We start from the raw sequence: 25,025 nt of genomic DNA, 5'->3' as shown, positions 1-25,025 counted from the left end.
TCCTCCACACCTCCGATTAGCACGGTTTGATACATATGGTGCAAAATAAGTTCCACATACATCCATACAATATTCTATCCTTGTCACATAGTTTACCTGTGGTATTGCTGCTGGAAGTCGACAGCATGGGCTGGGTCAATAAAGGTGGCGACAGCTCGTCGGTGATGTGGCATCATCTCCAAAGTCTAGGAGAAAAGAGAAAATCAGCATCATAATTGCATCTTCCATCCTATATATAGAACTCTGCTTTGCGATTGGATGGTTTCGCTGGACTCACAATCACACAGTTGAGAGTTCAAATACTGGCTATGAGTAAGCTCGGACCATCATCCCTCAGGGTCATTAAATATGAGTTCGACTTGTGAGAAGTCAACATTTTTCATCCTATGGAGATATACTGAAAATCTCTTGAAAATATTCATGCATTTTTTTGTGATACTGCATTGGCAGTGGTGCATAAGCACACAAATCTCAACACATTTGTTAATAACATTGCCCTGGAAAACATGTCAAATTTGTCATTTCAGGTCAACTATGTGCCATGAAGGGGCATTGCCCAAACCATCACCTATTTATATATATTTTCCATTTAGGGTAGCGTTATTCATATGCTGCTTCCCAGACAATATAGAATTTCCAAAACATAGGGACACCAACAAACATGAGTGCCACCACAATGCACACAAGAGGGAAATCTGAAAACCGTGATCGGGGGAATCGGCAAGTTTTAATTCACAAAAAACTATTTCAACCGTTGCATTGCTGTGCATCAATACTGGAATAAAATAGCACCCAATTGTTTGCATGATTACAAGTTTCAGAGACTCCATGGTAGTGGGGCACCACCTTCTGGTGAGGCACTGAAAAAACATTTTCATCACAGCACTCAAAAACTGAGATGTAATCTAGTAATGGGCAATAAAGGTCATCCTTACTAGGTCACAATACAGCATGGTAATACCTGTGAGTATGAAAAGTATCACTTAATGAAAAATAAAAACATACATTAATTTCAAGTACCACCCTTATCACCCACTGAAATTAATGATGCGCTCCCCATCCTCACCAGTGTCGTCATCATTACCCTTGGACCTCTACGTACCTCTATGGGTCCCACTGAGCCTAAGATGGCCCTCAGCTGGCCCTCAGAGGTGTTGATGGAGAGGCCATCGATAGAAACGCGACTGGGCTGCGGCCTGCACTCCACAACACGCAGGTTCTGGGGGTGCGGAACTCCTCGTGCCTGCCCCCTGCCTCCAGCCATGTGAGGGGGAAATCCCCCCTTGCCTCGCATCGCCATGGGCATCTGTGAAGATGAGACACGCCAGATACTCTTAAACAAAGCTTACCAAGCAAATAACATTAAAAAAAGCTCAATACATTAGTCAAAAATATTTCTGTAAAAAGCTAAAAATATACAACAGGTGACATTTCGGACAATGGACCTTTTTCAAATCAGAGGCCAGAGGTAGAGTGCCAAATCACTTGTTTGATATAGCAGCAGATGATTGCTTGAAGTTTTTATGCCACTTTAATTACTTAATTTAATTACTTAATTTAATAATAAAATGATAAACCAAGTGTGCCATCGGCATCATGTCTCAAGGTGATGAAATGTCCATTCAGAACTCACTGTAAGCAAGGTACCACATCGTGTCAGTAACCCCATGACATGTCGCATAACTTCTCTAGTCAATTGAATATGCAGTGCAAGATGTATTCCTTTAGTCCTCAAACCTCGAATATTTCTGATTAAATGTGAATTAATATATGATGATTTCTTATGCAATCATTTTAAATCAGGCTAAGACCACCAACTCTACACTTATGAACCCAGCCAGTTTCATTCATGCTACTTGCAAGATTACAATCTGGATTGGTGGGCCCTGTGGCAGAGCCATCAAATCCCGATTGGTAATTGAATCAACCCATCATCCATCCACCTCGGGTCAGTAAAACAATTGCCATTTTGTGCTGTCTACCATTAACTCAAGACCACTAAAAGCACTGCAGTGTAAGGTAGCGCTACAAATAACTAAATATATCCTCACATCTAAGCAGCGCTGCACTCGTTGCAGATAAAATCACAAATGCCATCTGCAACGCCATAAAGGGCAAAAAAGAGCATCAAATTTAAAATGATTTTGGAAATAAATTGTGTAATAATTCGGAGATAAAATGCCACAAAGCTTGCCACGATAGCAGGCATGACAACAAAGCAACCTTGTTGGTATCTGGTACCACAATCAGCATCAGCTCTTCAAGATTACACTGAGAAATGCAAAACGCTGTGGACCGTGAAGAGTCATGTTCTCACATTAAGCCCCCTGTCCGTGACAGAACACCCTGCAGGGTGGGATGGACCATCAATCAACTGAGGAATTTAGCCAGGGACACTGTATGGCAGTGAAGCAGCAGCATCTAACAGGGTGGGATCTAAATAATCAGTGTCTCACCGATCAAATGAGTATGGGGCAGTTCTCATCTCATTTGGCCACTTTAGTCCAGAGGTAAAATTCAACAATCCCATCCATGGCAGAGGTCTGTATAACTTAATTACCACTAATAACTTCACAAAGTGGCAATCACCACAGATACCAGAGAAATGATAGGCTGATTAGACACACAACCGGAATATCAATTAGATTGTGAGTCGAGTGATCTAAACACACTGCTACCCAGCCTGATATAAATGCATCTACACATATGTATGCATGGTGAACTTCTTTCACACCATAAGTAGCCAACCGTGTAATCAGAGGTCCAATACCACAACCAGATTGCCATTTGTGCAACATAACATTAATTGTGCAAAATGGCTTTGGTGTGTATCAATCACTAAGTCTTTGGGGTATAGATTACAATTAGACAATGTAGGATTTGGTAACAATAAGCATCAGCATGAAAATAATTACATGATGAACTGGAGAAACCATCTTAAAATTCACCTCTAAAACAGTCCACGATTTGCCTTGGTTAAACAAACACAACTTTATGAAATTAGATTTTTTTTTAAATAAATACCAACAATAATTTTATGATTTGCTTAAATAGTTTTAATAAGAAAGTGAATAATTTTAGAGTCATTGTATGTTATTAGATTAAGGGATCATTCAATCTTAATGCCTTCTACTGGGAGAGCCAGAAATCAGTGCACCTTTCAAATGCTAAATGATGATGTGAATCAGGCCTCATACTTGTTTTCTGTGTTGCACACATGGTCATGTGTCAACAGACTATGTTGCGAAACAAGAAAAAGGTAGTCTTGCGCAACAACTGACAGCCATGAGTGTACTTTTGACACCACCACTAAGATTTGTACACAAACCCTCCCCGAGCACAATGTTGGTCATTAGATGTTCAATGAAACAGCGGAGACTCTAAACTCACCCTGTTGCCGGGCTGTCCCATGGGCCCAATGCCCGGGAGGTTCCGCCGTTGCTGCATGGGTGTCCCGTGTGCCATTCCCCGTGCCTGCTTGTATTGATGTTGCGCTGTGGGCTGCAACCCAGCCGACAAAATGTTTTCCATGAGCTGCCGCACATGAAAAGAGAAAAACATTTCAACGTAACATTAGGAATGTAGGGCTCATTTCTAAAACCAATGACGCAATCGCTGTACTGAATACAACGTAGATTAACTTAATTAAATGTTATAGGCAAGTGAGTGAAGCCGCTCATGCCTGTGCTGATACAATCCTATTGTCCACACTGAATAGCGCATTTCCCTTCTCTTAGTGTAATTAAGCACATGAGCTTGGATAAGATGATTCATTTGAAGGTAACTTCAAATTGCATAGCACCTACTTCTCGGTGGAGATGTCACCGTAGAAAGAGTGTCATCGTTGTTGCCACCGTTGGCTGGTCGGGACTACCGGGACCTCTAATGCAACTACCTGGACCACCAATGAGACCATCGGAGACAAGAATCTGAACTCCCAGGACCACTCATAGGGCTATCACCTGGACCAATACTGAGACCACTACAGGGCCCACCAGATGCAATAGAACAACCAACACCATCACTTAGAAAACCGGGACAATGGGGACCACCATGGGGACACCATCGCGACCAATGGGGCCTTCACTGGGATTAAAAAGACCACAAATAGTAATGGGAAAATGAGGGGGAACACCAGGACCACCAAAGCTACAGAGATGACCAGAACACCACAGAACCACGATGAGCGACAATTGGGCCCCACCGGAAAAATCATTGGGATCTGGAAGTTGTGCATGTGCACCTGATCAGCACCTTCAAAAATGTGGAATTTCAAATGAACGTCCCACCATGTCTGGGTTAGTCCTCTTATCCATGGTTAAGTGTAGATAACAGGAACATGTACTAATCGATTTGGTGGGAGGGTGGAATATGTAGCATGATCAATAATAGGGGGGTAAGAGGAGTGTAACTGTATTATTACTGTCAATCTATCTGGTCAGGTGGCACATTGGTTTTAGTGCTCAACTTCCAATTGAAAGCCGTAAGTTCAAATCTCCAGGTGGTCAAATCCGTAATTCTCCCTGGGGGTTGGGAAAAATTAGTTCACCTTAATTTGACTTTGTGGAGCACCCACAGTGGCTAGCCTATGTAATGATTTCATTTCTACCCAAACAGTGGATTTCCACAAATGATTTGGCGCAATAAAGGGAGATGAATGCCGATGTTACGAACATTGCCTAATTCAATTTTGATTTAAAGCTTTCGTGACTGCAGGGATTCATATTCTTGGTTCTTTCAGTAAAGTCACGTAGAAGGGAAACAATAAAATAATAAAAATATAAAACAAGACATTGCCTGATTCAGTTTAAATAGGGAAAGAATGGGGGGGGGGGGGGGGGAAATATGAAGACACCTTTATCCATAAAAGCCACACGAAGTATAATTTTGTTTTTCAATTGAGTTCTGCTTAGGATATAAAGCCAATGACATGAAAGTAAATTTCCAAACGGGGGGAAAAAAATCTACAAGGACCATAAGAAAAACTCACACATCTAAGTACAGTACTCAAATTACATCAAAGTATATTTAATATATTATTAAGAATGATCTGCTACAGCCAGAGTAAGGACAGTTATTTTCTGCAGATCAGTCAAGTGAAAAATCAGTGACAATTGTGATGGTCTAGCAAGTATTTTAAGACAAGAAAAAATAGCCACAAGTGAATTACTGAACAAAAACATCCATTTCTTATCAGGCCTACAAGATTACCCTTGCAAAAGGAAAACTTAGTCAGCAGGGCCTCACCTGGTTGAATGAAGGAACACGTTTGATAGCAAACAGCTACCGAGCGTATGAAATATAGGATAAAAGTTACACAGGAGATGGGGATAAAATAAGGTGCAAACACAGTGAGTATCTTTTGAACCACAGCAATAAGATAAGGGCAATGAATGAGGGAAGGGAAAACCCATTGAGATGAAGGCCTGAGTGTAAGGATGTGAGTAATGATATCTACTGCAGTGTAAAATATATAACAGTGGATAAACAATGAGATTCAAGATGGATGGCTAAAAGGGAGAATAATGTGGAGTGATAGCAATGGATGAGAATGAGAACTGGTGTAAAATTTACAAATGCAAGTGTCTGATAAAATTCAATATATCACCATCGTTGTCACCAACAGTGCTTTCCAACAGAAAACATGTAGTAACACTATGGGTAATGGCTCTTCTTCGAAGGGTTATTTACTCGCAATATCTGCTAATGGTAATGTTTTAAAGTCAAATATCTACACATTTCTCAGTGTTTGTAAGAAACCGTATTTTATTACTTTTTTAACACGATTACAGGGCAGTGAATCTATTCTGGCTTCCCTCTATTCTGTATTGCCAGAAGGCACTGTGGCAGAGTGCACAACTTACAACTGGAACACTGAGAGTTAAAATATAAGTTGTGGGTCAGCTCACCCATACGTCCAGCATGTATAAGACGAGTATCACCATGTGGAAAGATGGCAGTAATATTTTATGGAGACTTGTCACCTCCATATAAATGAGCTTTCAACAAGAATCATCTGGGCCACGAATGAACAGGCGCGCACAACCCACAAACATTTTGGAAGGATATGCCAATGATATGGTTAAGGTCATTTAGCTCCGTATACGTTCAAACACGAGCATTTGAAACACGTGCCATAAAAGGACCGACTTACAATTGCCAACTCTCAAGGTATCCTTACCATAGTAGGGTCCTCTGTCACCACGCGCACCTTGGCCATTCCCATGTGCTGCCTCTCGGCCTCGCTGTCCTGCCGCTGCACCACAGTGCGCTTCATTCCGACCCTCTCCAGCACCGGCACAGTGCTGCTCAGGCCACCTCCTGGCACGGGGCTGCCCCCCGGTGGCAACTGCTGCACCACCTCACCAACCGCCTGACTACGCTGCTGCATGATGGACACGTTCCTGCGGGTGGCTTCGGCGGTGGCCGCCGCCTGATTGTAACCTAGCTGTCCCACCACGGGGACTTTAGGCTTGACTGTGTTGAGGCGGTTTTTGATGCTCATCTGCTGTGGATGGACCGAGGCAGTGGATGCTGTCCCCTGCTGTGCGAACGGCTGCGAGTTTCTCTGCTGCGCTACTGCAGGCTGTGTGCGAAGCTGATTGTTCAGCTGCTGCTGCTGCTGCTGCTGCAGTTGTTGGTTTTGTGGATGGTTCTGCTGGTGCTGCGGCGGCAGTTGTTGATTTGGCGGTTGGTGTTGCTGCTGTTGCATTTGTTGATTTAGTGGGTGGTTCTGCTGCTGTAGTTGTTGATTTGGTGGCTGTTGCTGGTTATGCGGCGGCTGCTGAAACTGCTGTGCGGGAGTTTGCTGGTTGATGCGCTGCAAGAGCTCTTTCTTGCGCTGGCCCGCCTGCTGGTGGCGCCGAGCCTCCTTGCGACGCAGCAACTCCTCACGGAGACGCTTCTGCTGCTCCAGCTTGAGGTGGTACAATCGCATCTCCTCATCCTCATCCTGGGCATAGAAGCAGACGTGATAAAAATAACCTCATTTGGTCTTACAAACAGCAATCGCACGTGCTGATAGTTGACATGTAACAATTTACCGCAGTCACAAATCGACGGATTATTGTAATGTTGGGTCACGATTTAATTAGAGTGCATTCTTTTTTTAAACAATGTAAATGTAATGCCTCCAGTGGCCTGATTGGGGGGGGGGGGTGACGTGAACCAATAACGTAAAACATATAAGAATATAATCAATTGTCACATGCACGATTCGAAACAAGTATAGTCGGCATACAAATACATTTTAATTGACGAAATGCTACATTGTTACATGCGGTGTTGTTAGTGAGCACCACCTGAGACATTACACGAGGGGGCAATTAAGGCCAGTACCACATTCGGAGCTATGTCTCCCCAGTGCTGATGTTAACATATCACAGCAGGTACTAATTTCAGGCTGGGTTAACCTAGGGGTGGACCACAGCATTAGCCAGTGCCACTGACCATGGGCATGGCCAGGAATTAAACCTAATTAGAATCCACTGTGTTCATCATTTTAAGGCAACAGTCCCCCATACGAAAGCAGGAACACACCAATAGATAATATTTTGACATGTGCATAACTGCATTCCTCACTAGTGTTAACATCAAATACAGTTAGGTGGGTTAGCCTTCATGGATCTGTACAAATAACTTGTCAAAAACATCAAGTCAAAAACATATTTGCGAGTATTTTCTGTGGAAATTCGACGAGGTGGTGCTACAGCAACGCATCCATCTCATGATCAGAAGGTTTAGAATTTGGTGTTCAAATCCCGGTTAAGAAATATATTGGCCTATTATCCTTCCAGGATTGATAACATGACTGCCACTTGTGGTCAGTCATCAGTTTTCACCCTCTTGGAGGACTGATCCCTGCCATGAAAACATGACATTTACAATACTGGATCAGGGCAGCCAATGGAGAAAAGTGCAGAGATAATGAATTAGCCTACCAATTCCATATTTGTAATGAATAAGTGGTAAAAACCAAAGCTGTAAGGAAATAACACTCAAACAATTCTCAGTGAAACCAGCAACCTACCTAATGAACTGATATTCTGGCCAATTTGTAGCCCTTTAGGTTCTGTACTGCGCACATGTGTAGGCAAATCTGCATGAACCACCGATTCCACCTCTAAAGTGTGGATTCCAGGTGGCTGTCACCACATCATGCAGTGCAATGTGTTCTGGTGGCATACAACAAGCTCACTTAATGGAATGGATGGCCAACTCGCTAACTTACAATACAGCCCCAGGGAGCACGTAATTACGGCACTTGGAAACACAGGCGGCAGGGGGCACTTAGGACAATCCAATACATTGATGGCAAACTTATCAATTAGTTCCATTCTATCTCACTGGGTATTAAATTATATTGCATTTTGGTCTCCCCCCCCCCCACCCCCCACAATTCATTCCAATTGTGCTGTCAGTGTCATTTCATGCGATGAAAAATCCATTCGTAAATCTCAAGAGCAGCCCCAGCACATTAGAGAACCCACAAGCATATTTTTGTTACAGGACTCTCCCGTAACGGGTGCACTTTTTCCAGGTGCCCTTTCTCACAGATTGTCGCTCAATGGTCAAAGCAATGTTTTTATTCTCAGAGCTGGAATTTAGCACACAAATTACAAAATTTAATTGAATGTGATTTTTTTTGTGTGTGTGCAGTGACTCATGGCCTGGCTGAGACAACACCTTACCCAGCTATGCATTAACTTTTGAACTACCCACTCTCCACCAATATTGAATAGAGTTATAAAATGTGCATAAAACAACGAGAAATCACTTAAATGCTGGGTATGGTGTTGCGCACATGTAAACCAGCTCTTTGCAGGAAAGGCTGACAGGTGACCCTTGGATGTGACTTCTCTGGCAACTCAAGATTCTCCCTCAAATAGAAAATAAATCCCAATGCATGACACTCCTAAACGACTTGTTGAAGTCTGAATAAAGGGCTTTAAGATGTGTCTTTATTTTACAATCTACAACAAAAATCAGCGACTCACTGCACAAATAAGCGACTCACTGCTTAAATAAGCATGGCGTGGTGTGCCCATCACCGCAAATTATGGAGATTTCTATGGCAGGGGCCAGTATCTCCATAGGACAACCACTCCGTGCGTGAAAATCGACCAACCCCGACAATTTTTTTTACGTGTGGGCTTCTAATTACAAACAGAGCTCCCTGACCAGAGCACCAGCCAAATATATGGCGATGCTAAAAAACATTGCCGCATCTCCGTATATTTTCCTACCACGATAAACCCATGCAATACATTTTCTTTTAATGTATCAAATGAAAAAGTGTTAAAATCAGTTATTTAAAAAGACCACCTGCTCCAAGTAATGATATTTATCTTCTCATAAATCAATTATTGGCCAATTAAACGCACACCACAGTACATAAGTAGAGTTTTGTTGTTTGAATGTGAACAGCAGTTTGCCCTGCATAATACGTACTGCTCTGCCCCTGAAGTGCATTAGAACTGCAGTGTAAAGCCTTAGACAGGCCCAGAGGGGAGGCAATCGATTTTCTCTTCACAAGGACCTCCCATGCAGACCAAAGCCATTAGTCATTTAATAATGGCCTTTAATCAGCTGGCAGGCGCACTGCCACCTCCTTGTTAAACAGAATATCATATCAGCGGGATCATCCGTCTTCATATCAATCCCTCCTCTTCCCCCACAAATATGCTCAGTGGCTCAGGGACTTTGTTCCACGATGACCAATGGATAGTGAGAATGCACGCGGAGGTGCCCCCAAGGGGGTCACTGTGTGTTAGTGCAGGACCATAAATATCCATTAGGGCTGTCACTACCGCTTCCCGCTCACTGGCCGCCAGCACACGAGGCATCACGGTGCACATTTCCGGGAACACAAACTGCACTTAAAACACCCACGCGAGCAAGCATACATGCTGGGGCTCAATGGCTATGTACGGCAATGCTGAATTAGATATTTTGTGTAGCGGCCTCCACTCAAATGTACTTAGAACAGCAAACAAAACCTCTCACACTCTCTCTCGCACACTCTCACCACACACACACACGCAGGATTAATAACTATGTCGCTGCCTTGCACCGTTCTTCATTCTTAACACGTGGCAACATCGAGAAATCTATAACCGAGCCAACCAACTGTGAATTCAATTAGCGCCGGACGAAAGGATCGATCGGCCGTCACAAACAGGTTCTGTGAGCAGTGGGAGGATAGACTGAGCTCTTTCCCCAGGGACTCCTAAGGTTTACATTTGTTCTCCATGAGCCCGGTGCCCTGGGCAGCCTACGGGAACATTAGCTCCCCATTATTGCTTTTTTGCCAGTGTAAGGAATAAACCAATAGTTTGTAATCAAATTTCATTAGTCACCTTTGATCTGTAATTAAACCAGCTTAAAAGGAGGGTGTCAGTGTGTGCAAAATCAGGGTCCGTCACCGATATTTGCCGTGCTTCAGTTTGTTTATCAGGAACACAAATGTGTGGCATAAAAATGCATAATCTATAAACAGTGTGCAACAACTGACCGTGTCTAAATGAGTATCCATTGACAGAAGGGCAATCTACTACACGAGATTTGTCTAAGTGAGACAAAATATGCTCCCCTCAGTCACTCATGGTCGCTGCCCATGGTATTCAGGTGAATATTTTATATCTTGCCAATTCCTGACATGATAAAATGTCCATCAAAGTATAATGATTTTCTCATAAATACCGGAAACATCAAGCTGCATGGCGGCATGTGGCTTGACGTTTTAAGGAAGCCGATAGGATACTTACTGCTATGCTTGGGATGCATTATGACTGTCCATCCATCGGAGGGAACATGTTTCCAGTAAAACTATAAAATCCCGAAATCAATCACTACAAAACTTACCACACCTTATGAATGCCAATGGCCACATCTGTATAGTTTTGGGGAAAATTGTTTACAAAATACCTCAAGGGGTTTAATTACATCAATGATATGCTTTGTATGTATGCTCTGTAGCACGGTGATGAGCGCCTTTTTAGAACATGAGTACAAATGCGTATGTTTGCACACTAAATGTGTATGTTTGTGTGGTTGTGTGCTTGCATAAGCTACTTTAGAAAGCAGTTACATCACATAACAAAAGCAAACATGTCTTTCAAATAATGCTCGGAGCGAAGCAAATTAAAATAATAAATAAACCTAGTTTTAACAAATTCAATGATCGGATTACCATTCATGCCAAATTAGACAGTGCTCATTAAAGATGACTAACATCACATCCAAAGACACACATCTTGATAGTTTAATATTTATAAGATTAGAACATATCTAGAGATGTGGCACTGTGCTCAGAGCACTTAACCCACAATTATAAGGTTGCAAGCCCAAATATTTGTAGTCAATCCAGCCCATAGTCCTTCCAAGGCAGATAAAATTACTACCAAATTTGTGTTAAGTATATCCTTCTGTCTATACTGGTATGTGCAATCCAGAGGTTGAACACGAAATTTAACACTCTTCTGAAATTCGTGGTCTGCCAGGAAGTGTCTGTGTTGTTGGCCTGACTGGTTGTGCTTCACATGTTTTTTAGGTTTGTTAAATTCTCGTCTCTCATCTTTTTTGTTGTATTTACCTCCATGATTTGTTCTTGACACCTGATGAAGATCGCTTGTGTTGTGATCGAAACGTCGTGATTGTTTTGTTTTAATGTCATTTTATTGTATTTCTACATACGTGACTTTACCGAAAAAAAAAAAACAATGAGTTGCTATCCTATTAAGAGGCTTACCCCTGCCACAGAAATGTGAAATTTCCACCACTAGCTCTGGTTCGCCACAGGAGACAAGAGCAATCCCCCCCCTCCCCACTGCTCATCTGCATGGGTAGACACTTTCTCTTCAGACTGCTCCAGCAAAGACACTCACCTGGGCCCCTTGACCCTTCTCTGTCACTGGTTCAGGGTTTATCGGTGCCCCGCTCGCCTGTACTTTAGCGTGCACTGTTCCACCTATGCCCGCCCTGCCCATCTGTGGCTCCCGCTGCATGGAGGCTGGAGCAGGTTTCAGACGTCCAGTCAAGCCCTGTGTTGGTATGGGCTGGTTTGCGTGCCGAACACCGCTTGCCCCCAGCAGCCTCTGCTGCCTGTTGGCGGCGTTTGCAGCAGCAGCGGCGGCGGCGGCAGCGGCGGCGGGGGTGGTGTTGGCGGTAGCAGTAGGGGTTGGGGGCAGCTCGACCTTGGGCAGCTCACGCAGGTTTCGGGGAGCTGGTGGGGGTGGCTTGGGCAGTTGCTGCTGATTCGGCAGGTTCTGTGCAAGGGTCAACAAGAGAGGTTAATTTAAAAAAAACAGGTAATGTGAAATAATATATTATATCAACCAAGGGGGTTTCTTTTGAAGTAATGTTTTTACCAGAATTATTTTTAGTGAAGGCACACTGGAAAATGTACTTGTCCGAGTAGGTGTGTGATTCCATTCAAAGACAGGACAATTATGCAATGTATCAGCATATTGTATTACAAGTGATCCAATTTGGAAAATGCCTGTGAAGCGAGCAAACACTTTCTCAGCAGTGTTGACAAAATATAAAAGCAGGTTTTATTTGAACCATTTAAAAAACACAAACATGAAGTATACCTTTACTAAGTTTGTCGAAATCAACTAAATATGTACAATCTAGATTTGAAGCTTTCGTGACTGCAGGAATCCATACTCTCTGGTTCTTTCGGTGAAGTCACGTAGGTATAAAATAATGTGTTTCCACGTTTATGAAATTACCAAATACTGAAAGCATATGTTTTTGTTTTTTGTGACAAAAAATACAAGAATATATCTTACTGCTCTGACTTTAGCTTGTCCAGGAGCTTGCAGTCTCTGGGCCCTGTTTGGTGCCTGTGTTGGCTGTTGTCTCCCCCCTGCCTGAGAAGGGTGCAAACCCTGCATGGAAATCTGGTCCGGTGGCCTCTGGTCCATGTGCTGTTGATGTGGGCTGTGTTGTCCAAACTGGCCCTGTTGTCCAAACTGGCCCTGTGATCTTGGCTGGCCTTGCAGCCCAGGATGTTGAATGACTTCATTTCTCACTGAGTGTGGGTGCTGGTTCCTTGGCTGGAAAAGAGGCTGCTGCTGCTGCTGCTGTTGTTGTTGCTGCTGTTGTTGTTGTTGCTGCTGTTGCTGCTGCTGTGCCATGTTTGACTGCATGATTGGCCGAAACGGGGCCTGCTGATGTTGGTTTTGATGCTGATGTTGATTCTGATGCAGTTGAAGTTGCTGTTGCAGCTGCTGCTGCACCTGCATCTGAAAGCCTTGAAGATTGATATTCATGGAACGCAAGCTCATTGGCTGCTGGTTGGCCTGCACACAAGCACGTGAAGAATTATACATTCAAAAACGTGGAATACACTACACACCAAGCCACCATTACCATCATCACAACTCTACATGCATTTACAAACATGCCAGGCTTCACATTCAAATTTAGCTTAAAGAGTAACAATTTTCACAGGAATAAATTTTACAAAAAATGTAAATTTAACCAAACAAAATATGCTTCGTGAAAGCACGCTATCTCGGTGTTGTGGTACATGCTAGTAATCCTCTGCATTGGCAGTGAACTTTGTGGTTCACATAGAAAATGTGCATCAGATACACAAGCTGCAAAACTAAGACGTAGCCAAAGGGTAACGTTACAGCAAATACATTAGTGACATCGGTACAAATGTCTGGCTGATATTTTCTTGTACAAGGTGTGCGTTTTTTCAAGGCACTCTCCAGTTTCCTCCCACACTCAGAATTACTAGATAAGAAACTGATTAAATATTTAAATGCAGAGCCCTCCTGAAAGTGTTATTTGGAAAGACTTTCCCAGGCAAAGGAAAATATTGCTAAAATAATGACATTAGTGCAGTGAACACACCTGCATGGGAATGAACGGCTGGTTTGACAGCGGGTTAAAGGGGGCTTGCTGTCCTGGAAAGTGACGGGGCCCATGCATGTCTGGTTGCTGCTGTTGATACATCCCAGGACCACCTGGTCCACATGGCCCACCTCCTGGCCCACCAGGGCCAATACCAGGCCCACCATGCCCAATGCCAGGTCCAATACCAGGCCCAATACCAGGCCCAATACCAGGCCCAATACCAGGACCGCCTGGTCCAATACCTGGTCCACCAGGCCCAATACCGGGATGATTGGGCCCAACATTAGGTCCACCAGGCCCACCCGGTCCCCCACCGAGGCCAACAGGACCTCCAATGGGCCCTGCCAGCCCTGCACCTGGACCACCTGGTGCACTGGGCCCACCCAGGCCACTTGGCCCATCCCTCATGAACATGGACTGAGCAGAAAGGCCTGGTCGTGGGCCATTATTACTAAAAGCCAATGGCTGCTGTGGGTTGGGGTTGAAGCCCATTGGGGCCGGAGGAGCAGGCGGCTGTCCGGGGAACTGTTGATGATGACCAGGGTCATAGTGCTCGAACCCTCCTTCCCCTGGGAAACGGTGCTCTGAGAGTGGGGGAGGGAGTGACATGGGATGTGTACGACAACGTTTTAATTCGTGAAATATTATTATGCTCACTTCAGTTAAAAAAAATTTACAAAAGGCTATTGAATGCCAAATAGGGCATTGGTGAAATACTTTTTTAAATTTGCAAATTAAGCCAAATAAACTTCAAGCTTGATAGTTTTACTGTTAAAATGCTTGAAATAGCCAAGTCATAAAGCAATGTCCTCATAATCAGGTCTTAAGTTCAAATGCCATAATCCCTCCAGTGGGTAAAACGAACACCTCCTGGTGATAGCCACTTTGGGAGAAGTCAGCAGTACCCTTCCCAGGAACGACGAATTTTTTTCGCTTACCCATGAACCATTGTCATGAACACTAAATAGCAATGCTCAAAAGAGCATGGTAAACTTTGACTTCAGTCAACAATGTTGTGGTATTCTTGGTTCTTTCGGTAAAGTCACGTAGAAGGGAAACAATAAAATAATAAAAATATAAAAAAATAAAATTCTCACGACGTTTCGACTGCAACACAAGCAATCATCATCAGGTGTGAAAACCACAGCAAGAAAAAATTGAAAAAAGTGGCGGTTTTTCAATTTTTTCTTGCTGTGGTTTTCACAACTGATGATGATTGCTTGTGTTGCAGTCAAAACGTCGTGAGAATTTTATTGTTTTATATTTTTATTATTGTATTGTTTCCCTTCTACGTGACTTTACCGAAAGAACCAAGAATATGAATCCCTGCAGTCACGAAAGCTTTAAATCAAAATGTTGCGGTAGGTTAACAGTAGCTATCCTTGAGAATTCGTAGACAATTCTGACACCAATGTAGTGTTGCTCCGGAGACACTTCGTAAGGGGGGCAACGTCTTTATTATCCACACATACCCTAACCACTATACATCAATTCTTCATACAGTTGATCTTGAGGAGCTCTTCCACTTGGTATATTATATGCCTCCTGTGTAGCGTGCCTAACACGACTACGCTCCAGGTCCTCCGGCTATAATATACTGTGTGAGACTACCTGACCTGACCCAGCCAAGGTACAGGTCCAACACTGACCTCACAGAGCCTCGGCCCTTAAAAGGACAGCGAAGCTAGGGGTTCAGAGTCCTACTCTAGCAGGTCTTCCTTCTTCAACTGGTTATCTTCAACTGCTCCGGTTTCCAACTGTTTCCGTCTCCAACTGCTTCGGTTTTTAAACTCCCTGGACCTCTCCAGAGGTTCGCCTTAAATCCGTTTCTCAGCCGAGGTGCGGACCACAGTGAGGGACGTGGGTGACCCCACTGAGGTCCGCATGTCTGCCGTTGCAGGTCAGTGCAGTCGCAGCCCCCCAGCCTTTGGGAGTGTTTGTGAGGGATCATAGAATCCCTCGCAGCCCCCCAACTGCTTCAGGGCTGCCCTGTCATTGCCTGCAAGTGCAGCCCATCCATAGCGCTACAATTTCACCATGGGGAACAGTACCCTCAAATACCTATTTGAACCGTGAGACAATTCGCTTAAGACTTTATAAAGAAAAAAATATACACAAGTTGTGCACACTGACAGCAGCTTATTGTACCTCTATTGAAGAAGTCATCATGGCCCACAGTCCTGGGGGGGCCCCACTGCTCAGGGCCAGTGGGTCCAGGCCTCCCATCAAATACTGGGGGTCTCTGTGGCATGGGTGGCGGAGGCTGCTGCTGCTGCTGCTGCTGGCCTTGGGGTGGTGGTGGTGGTTGCTGCGGAGGCTGGAATTACAAACAGCGGAAACCGGAGCGAAGTCTGTTGGCCAAAATCCCCAGTCACCCAAACACCACCCCCTCCTCCCTTCTTTATCTGCTATCTGTCCTTCATTTGTAACTAGCTTAGTTTTAAGATGGGTTTTAAAGTGGAACAGTCAAAAGGTTGAGCTCATAAATGGTGAGGATGAAAGATATTGTCTTGCACATCTCAGGCAGCTAGAGATAAATTCTTTCCTCAACACAGCACTGCCAGCAAGGAATGAGGTGTTTAGAAATCCAAATCCAATACCTCTTCAACTCAATGGTGGACCCATCTTTCAAAATCCCAGTCTTATCCTTCTCATTACCCTTAATCCTCTTAGCCCACTGGCTACAGAGCCGTAGCTGCCATTCAGCTGACCCACCATACTACAAATTGCCTCATAACGTACAGAGCCAGGCTAATTGTTTTGATGTTATCGCTATTAATCCAGCTTGAACGGTGGAATGACGGAGAGGGCTGCAGCCGAGTGCTTTTCGACACCTCCATTAAAATGCAAATCCTGGGCAGCTAGGGAGAAATAGCCGAACCCAGGCAGATCTGGCGAGCGTGCCGTCATCTTGCGGGTAAAGTAAAAAGGGGAAAGTAATTGCGGTTTGCTATGATATGACTGTTCATTTACCCATACAAATCAGCCTAATCAAACAATTTATCCACATACAGCGGCGCAGACAAGCTCATAATAACGCCGCTCAATTCTGATTAGGCGATGCGCTTCCGTGCTTGTGGGGCCAGGGTAATGGAGCCCTGATTATACAGATTGATGAAGTGGGCCCACTCCCGTCCACACGCGCCATAATGTAGAGGCGACTTGCCTAACTACCAGACACAAATCACTTGGTGGGGCTGCGAGCGCTAGCTGGGCCCTCCGCACACAGACACTGACAAATGAGTGCTCATAATGACCACTCCGATAGCGCTCACCAGAGCCATTCATCTTGCGCACGCCACATTGTGAGGCTCAGCGCTGCTGTCGAAGGACACCATTATGCAAAAGTGAATCAAAGCCAGCCAATCTTAACTGATGTATAGCATGACATGTGTAATGGGTTTTATGGTCCGGGTTTAGCAGAACATACATTTTCTTCAATGCATTAAAAATGGCTAAAAGAACGGGAATACCTACTCTACCTTTTCAGGGAAAACCATGACCCCCATATTCGAGGCATTACAGTAAACTTGGTACATTTTTGCTCATCCCAGCTTAACCTGAACGCAAATAAACCTGTGTCCTCCTTGCCGTATGAATTTTAATTAGCCCGGAGTTGTGTCCTTTGTGCAAAGGTGACATGAGGCTAGGGGCAGAGCTAAAATTAGCCATCGTGTCCACAACCACAGTTGAGCAAATGCAGAATCTGTACATCGTTCCACTTTAGCATACGTCGATTTCCAGTGAATTTTTTTCTCTAAATAATTAGCCTCTGTGCTTCACAGGAGAATATAAAAAAAATGACCGCACATGCACAGCGAAAAAATTTGTACGAGTATATACACATGTCCACAGTGGCTGTCCTACAGACTGGCTCCCACCATAAGAATGTGGCATTGATACCATCAACTAAGATGATTAGCACGGTCGGCTGCATGCGGTGCGAAAGAAGTTCAACATACACACATACAATGTGTGTTAATTGAAATGAGTCAGCAGAAAAAATTACACACTTTTCTATGATATAAAACGTTATAAGTATTGTATACGACTAAACAGCAAAATGTATACAAACAACTGTTTACAAAGGGCTTTTCAGGTCAAATAAGAGCTATTACAGTTCGCAAAAATACATCACCTTTAAAAATGTTAACCCACTCACAACCAGGACATAAGCACATATACTTAATTTTTGTTTTATAAATGCATATAGGATACATCGAATAATATAAAGAGGATAAAAGTGTAGTGTTGGCATAATTGTATAACATTCTCCAAATTAATTGGAAACCCAGTGAGACTGTAGTAAATTCGTGTTGTACTGGATATCTTACTGGAAAGTGTTGAGGAGCCGGACTGATTCCAGGTTGGTTTGGCGTTGACATCACTGGTAATGGCACTGCGGTAAAACACAAAGACAAAATATAAAACAATGCAGGTAGACATGTTCATCAATTGTTCATATACAATTCACAAGAGCAGCTATACGCAAAGATTAGAAACCAACGTCAGGACAGCAGGCACTATTTAGCCATCCTTCCTGAATGAGCAACAGTCATTGCAGCATTTATTTTCACATGCGTCCTCAAAATTAAATTTAGGACCTCACACAGTGTCCCAAATTTGATGACAATTGGGCCAGCTCTCACTATCTGGCACAAAGGCAGACCCCTTGCTGGGTCACTAACATCTGTCCCCTGTGCCCCTATCCATCATGAGCGGTAGAATGGGGCCTCAGCCGCCCTGCATACCAGACCTCCCACTTCACAGATGGGTGATTCACCTTCATGGGATAGGGAACATTTAATTTGCCCAAGACTTGATTTCAATTACCAAATATGCATTTGTTCTTTACAAGGTAATTGTGTGCCCAATACTTCCACTCATCCATCTCCTTTGTAATTTGTATTTTTAAATGGTTACTTCTGAGGTATAAAATTATATATCAAATAAGCAGTACAATAAAGTAACTCACGTCTTACTATCCAGAGCTAAGCAATACATTTCCAATAAATGTATGTAATTTACAAAGGTCACAATTTTAAACCAACTGCATTTCACAAACTGGTCACATTTATTATACAAGGTGACCAGTCAGTAATTGGTCTAAATATATATTTTGCTCTTCACAAAACACCAAGATTTAGTCGTAGAAACAAACTTATAAGCAAAGCAAATATTCATACACATGCAAGAGATAATTACTCGTATGCAATTTGAGTAGGTTTCTTCAAGTATCATAGTGGATGGAGCGCGTGACTAGCAAATGGACAGGAACGAGTTGAAAATCCCCGTTTGTATGATTTGTACAAAATAGTAGTAAATCGGCAATGTCCATTGAGTTTAAAGGAGATACTACAAATTATATAAAATGCATGAGAAAGCACAAAAACGACAGCGTAAGAGAAAGATAGGACAGACAAGATGGTAAAAATAAGGAGAACGAACGATACTGTTTACACAAGACAGAGCACACAGGCACGCAAGCCAGCATCAAAAACACAGCACAAATAAAGCAAAAAAGTATTCCTTCTTGAATCAAACCATGACCCAGGATCATGACAATATATCGCATCAAAGAGTAACGGGTGACTCATTACATGCCCAATGATGAGGTGCCCAGGCCACCAGTTGGATGCGTTACCTATTGGAGGCGACGCAGTGGATGTGGGGCCACGGAAGTGTGGATTGATGTGGATCTTCTTCGAGTGCTGCTGCTGTTGCTGGATGGGTGTTGGGGAGTGAGGCTGACGCACCTCCAGCCGAGGAGCCTCCTGCCTGGGAGGCAGCTCGTGCCGAGGTGGCTCGTGCCTGGGCACCGCCACCACACTGGGCACAGCTGGACGGGGCACTTCGCTGCGGGGTGGTTCCTTGCAGGGGGATTCCTGGCAAGCGACCACCGAGTGCGGAGCCATCTGACAGGCAGCCTCCTGGTGCGGTGGCGCTTGGCGTGGAGCCGTTTGGCATGGAGCGGCTTGCTGGGAAGACACCGGACGAGGAACCACAGTGCGAGGCGCCACAGCTTGTGGAGCCGCAGCGCGTGGACCGGCAGGCCAGGGACCTGCCTGCTGTGGAGTCGCAGGCCGGGGACCTGCCTGCTGTGGAGCGGCAGGCCGGGGCCCTACCGGCTGTGGAGCCGCTGGCCGGGGACCTGCTGGCTGTGGAGCCGCTGGCCGAGGGGTCTCCTTGCGTGGGACCTCCATGCGGGGCAGCTCTGGACGGATGGGTTGCCGGAGAGAATCTTGTTTGGGGGTCCCTTGTTTGGGGGTTTCTTGTCTGGGAGCCTCTTGCCTGGGCGGTTCCTGCCGGTGGGTTGCTTGGCGTGGAGCCTCTTGCCGTGGAGGCTCCTGCCGGGGAGGCGCTTGCCCATAGGGTTCGGCACGGGGACCCTCGTGGTGTGGGCCTCCCTGGCGAGGCCCCTCTTGGCGAGGATGAATGGGGCCCCCTCCACGGGGCTCATGAAAGTGAGGGACCTGTGAGCGGAGGCCCTGCTGTTGCTGCTGGTGGAAGTGAGGGCCGCCCATGCCCATGTCTGCGCGGCCGCCTCCAAACATGAATCCCATGCCGCCACCTCTCCCGAAAAATGGCATTGGGTGGTTCATCAGTCCACCCCCCTATGGGGCAGGAGGGAATATCGTAGCACACAGAAAGGTAATTTAGTGCATAAAAATAACATTGGGAGCAGTGCATTGGTGATGACCAATACTGGACATCCTCATACACATCACTATGCAGTGATGTAATCTGTCTACCTGCATGCACGCATATTGCTCTGATTTGTGTCCAATGTAGCCATATGTAAATAATTAATGTCAACACTAAGCCACCACAGCTTCTCCATTTTGCATGTGTTCGAGATTGTGCATGTTGTTTATATAATTTACAACATTGTGTTGTAGGCTCCACAAGGTGAGAAATATTAATTTAAATTGAATGAAATGTATCATTGTACCATTATGCATCATTATTTACAGTATGCCACTAAATAGTAATTTTAAGGCCGCATAGATGCTGCAAACGTACAAATGGAACTAAACTTTTACCTGTGATTTCCAATAATTTGAAAAGGTCGTCCACTTGAAAATTATAGAAGAGAGTTTGAAGTCTCACAAAACATAGGGCAACTATAAATACCACGAGGTGCATGGAATGCTCAAAAATGATCCATGTTCTTTCGAATTATAATGTACCAGTTCATGAAGCCTGTCTTCGCCAGGCAAAAGTTTTCAATAAATATAATTTACCTGATGATTTCTGACAAATTTTTTCTATGATCAGAAATTAACTTCTCCAAACAATTTTCTGAAAAAAAAAACTAAATTGTTGATTACTTGATTCAACTTCTTAAATTTGAAGACGTACCCCCATAGGAAAACGCTCAATTTAAAGATTCCGTAAATGTTTTATTAGAAAGAACAAAAATGTATGAACTTAATACTCTGAGGGGAAGCTCCTATCTTTTACCATTTTCGAATTGAGATTTGAAAACCACTTTAATCCAAAATGTCAAAAACAATAAAATATAGAATGGTTCTCGCTTAAATTGTATTTGCTCTATCAAAGGAAAATACCGCAATCTTATATTTTGAACAGTATCTGAATGGGGCACTTAAAATCGAGATTTGGGGGGGGGTCTCAAAATTACAAATGTCGGATTTTCCTGTGGTTTTTTTTCCTGTTGTGTCCTAAAAGCTACCCATGTACCAAATGTCAGCTTTCTACCTTGTGGAAAGTACCTTAGAGGTTTTTGAGACATACAGATTAAGGTCTTTATTTATATAGATTGGCTACGTTGAGTAATCAGCATCAGTGTAGGAAATTGACTGTGATCTACCTACCGAAAATGTCTTTCAGTGCAATGTGCACAATTATGTATAAAAATTCAGTTGCAAAACTCATTCCTAAATGTATAAATTGGACATATTTTAATACAAATTAGAAAGCAAAAATAATTCTATACATTGCCGCAACATTCTAGCGAGCCGAGGTCAAGTCCAGATTCTCCGTCAATGAGTCTTTGTAATAGCAACATGACATATTGTTAAGAACTACAGGATACTCAATCTAGTGGGACACTATGAAGGTCGCTCTCATATAGAGAAGAGACAAAGGTCCTCCTTCAAGGCTTAAAAGCCTGTCAGGAAAGTGCTAATAACCACAATATGTTATGATCAGCAATGGACACTGGAATCAGTTGGAACACCAACACATTTGTCCACCTTTAACCTTTACTTTAAGGAAACAGAAAAAGGAACACATGGATCAGAGAAGAAATGCTAATTCATGAGATGCTTTGGTGGCTCAAGTCAGTGGGCTTGGGCAGGTCGCCATCATGAGAAGCGGGGTGTTTGCAATGGACACAATTGGAGACAGAATGGCAAGTCAATGGAGGGAACACGCCCAAGAAGATAAAAACCAAGGCAGAGCCATGAGACCAGCTCATGCACAGGAGTGAAATATATTGTGCAAGGAAGGGTTCATTCAGCAGTGGAAAGATAATGGCTGATGACCCTTTTTGTCATCATCACTGGTGCCACAGAGTATAACAGAATATTTGTGTAAATTTGAAGACAAGGATGATTTAGGTAACATAAAAGCACGTAAACTACTTTGCAAATACAAAAACAAATATATTCAGCGTTATTTTGCAACGTAATATCATTAATAGATAATATTTTACCGAAAACTGCTTCGCTGGATCTCAAAACACAGTAGAGTAATGCTGAGGATGTTTGGTCAATTACGTTTGAATATAATAATTTTGGTAGAATAACCAGGTGAGCAGAAGAAACCCATTCATACTCACCAATGATAGGTCAAAAGCCTACTTAATGTACTGCCCCTGCAGGAACCTCCTGCCCCAAACATGTGGGTGCATCTGAATTACCTCCTATTCCCCCATTACAGTCGCTGGTATAAAGTTCATATCAAGTTCATATGCAAGTGATGTAGCTTATATATTAATGTAGTGTCATTGAAAAGTATGACCAAACTTACATTTTAAAAGCCAGAATCAAGCGAAACTGTCTAATTTTGTGCAAAAAAGAACCGATTCTAATTAATTGTGCACCCCAGTTTACATCTGAACCTTATATATTATAATGTAAACACCGGCTATTATCAGAGATTTGTTCATGAAGCCATCCAGATATAGAAACACAGGCACAACTTCAACCGAGAAGACGGGTACAAACTGAGCAATCATTGGAAGGACGTTATTAACCAGGTAAAGTCTTCACTGACTGTGAGGTCTCCATCCTACCTGCCCATGTCAGCTATTATTTCCGACTCTGTGTGTGTGTCTCTCTCTGTGCTGCCCTGCTCCCCCCCCCCTTCTCTCTCCCCCCTGCAGTCAACCTTGCCAGTGCTGCTGCAGTGGCCGGTCCACTTTACTCCAGTGACCTGGGTGGTACTGCGGGGTCCACTTTCTGCCCCGCCTCCTTCCTCCGCCCCTTCTCTCTCCCCCCCTACTGCCGAGGCCTACTATATAACCTCGTGCCATGGCAGATCGCTCGCCTACTTCAGCAGTGTTTTCTTGCTGTGGTTGTCCCACCTGATGACGATTGCTTGTGTTGCGATCTAAACGTCGTGATCTATTGTGTGTTCTACCCATGTGACTTTACCGAAAGAACCAAAGAGTATGTAAACAAGAAACTTTGCTCTTTTTCAACCAATGGGTTTGAAGGATGGTGGCAGGTGTTGTCTTGTTAAACTATACCTTTAAAAACTGAAAACTACTTACCTGCAGTACCTCTATTTAATTATACTATCGAAAAAAATATTTACACCCCTCTGTCAATCATCGTGTTTCTAAGTGTGGATTTGTGAGCACACTTTGTAGACAGTACGTAAAATTGTACGCGTTTTCAATGCGCTGTTCATATTGTAACAAGCGTTTATACCAATGTTACTCTACAGAGTAGTGGGTCGCCGCTCCTCTTATCCACATTGATACGAGCGGTATGTGGGGACTATGGCTTTAACTGCAAAAAAAACTATCTGCACAGATGCATACGGACAGGAGACATTATCAAACAGGTGGAATTAACGGTGCAACGCATCTCATCTGTTAAATATCTGCAACTAATAGGATTGTCATAGATTGATCCTGGCTGCAGACATTGGTAAGTCACAAATAATAATGAAGATAAGAGAGCAGTTTCACTGTATTATGCATACCATTATGACAAATAAAGGACTTAAGTCATGTAGGCAGTTTGAGCAGATTTGGATAAGACTTATGATCCTGCCCATACCCGAGTGTGGAGTGCATTCGCTTGTTCAGCTCTTCTGCGCATTCGTCCTCGCTGCGTTTGGGCTACATGACAATAGAATGATCTGCGCCAGGTGGGTCGCTGCGTTAATGTGCGCGGTGGGACGGAGACGCCAAAAATAAATTAATTACGATTTTGACTTCCGTTTATTCGGGACCCCGGGGTCCCGCCATAAGGTTCATCTATATATGTAAATAAAAAATTGCAAAACATAATGATTGTTATGTTTAACAAAACTCAACACATAAAATGAACACGTTGTGAATATTTCAATCAGTTAATTAGAAACGGCATGTGTACATTTACCTGGAATCTGAATTGTGGACCTCTTGATCCCATCATGAAGTGCTGCATGTGGTTGTGCTGGTGGTGCTGGAACATAGGGTGGTCCATGCCTCTGCCCTGTGGACCCCAGCCCATGCCCACCGCCTGCTGGCCCCGGGCCCGGCCCCTGCCTCGCCAGTGCTGCTGCTTGCGCTGCATCTCCTTATCCTCAAATTCTTGCAGCTGCTGCTTCATTTCGTCGGAGAGTTCTGCAGAAGGTGGGAGATGTTGTGCATATGATACAATACAATCTGGTTTTATACATTCTACAAAATTATCTCCAACCAGAGAACTGATGATCTCCAGCCAGAAAACTATGGTTATAGAATTCAAATCACAATCAAAAGATTCCAAGTAAAAAAATCTGGTTGGAAGTCTACTAAGCTCATCAGCCTTTCCGAGCTTGTGAGAAGTCAACCGTGGTTGTCCAACTATATTTGCCTCCATTGTACGAATGTGGACTTTATATCACTGGATCAGTCAGAGCTACCAAGCAACACCCAATAATCACTTGAGCAAATAGAAAATGTTTTGGGCCAATTCAATTCTTGATGA

The 25,025-nt window shown here is 43.8% G+C and overlaps 1 protein-coding gene across 3 annotated transcripts in view; it reads right to left on the bottom strand.

The window, feature by feature from the left end:
- The window catches only part of RBM33 (RNA binding motif protein 33), a 56,119-nt gene that overhangs the window by 9,764 nt on the left and 21,330 nt on the right, over positions 1-25,025 (bottom strand). For all 3 annotated transcript variants that reach the window (XM_076071091.1, XM_076071092.1, XM_032960116.2), the window contains exons 8-18: positions 24,453-24,679; positions 19,517-20,486; positions 18,207-18,271; positions 16,021-16,189; positions 13,870-14,456; positions 12,795-13,307; positions 11,886-12,266; positions 6,182-6,952; positions 3,391-3,534; positions 1,103-1,306; positions 97-185 (exon numbers count right to left, since the gene is read on the bottom strand). In XM_076071091.1, coding sequence (XP_075927206.1) covers positions 97-185; positions 1,103-1,306; positions 3,391-3,534; positions 6,182-6,952; positions 11,886-12,266; positions 12,795-13,307; positions 13,870-14,456; positions 16,021-16,189; positions 18,207-18,271; positions 19,517-20,486; positions 24,453-24,679 — 4,120 coding nt within the window. The remainder of the gene's footprint in view (positions 1-96; positions 186-1,102; positions 1,307-3,390; positions 3,535-6,181; positions 6,953-11,885; positions 12,267-12,794; positions 13,308-13,869; positions 14,457-16,020; positions 16,190-18,206; positions 18,272-19,516; positions 20,487-24,452; positions 24,680-25,025) is intronic.

Source organism: Petromyzon marinus, chromosome 2, assembly GCF_048934315.1.
Source record: "Petromyzon marinus isolate PM22_M1 ecotype Great Lakes invasive population chromosome 2, UKy_Petmar_22M1.pri1.0, whole genome shotgun sequence".
NCBI classification, from domain to species: Eukaryota; Metazoa; Chordata; class Hyperoartia; order Petromyzontiformes; family Petromyzontidae; genus Petromyzon; species Petromyzon marinus.
Note: the sequence above shows the minus strand (reverse complement) of the source record. Positions and strands in the feature narration are given on the sequence as shown.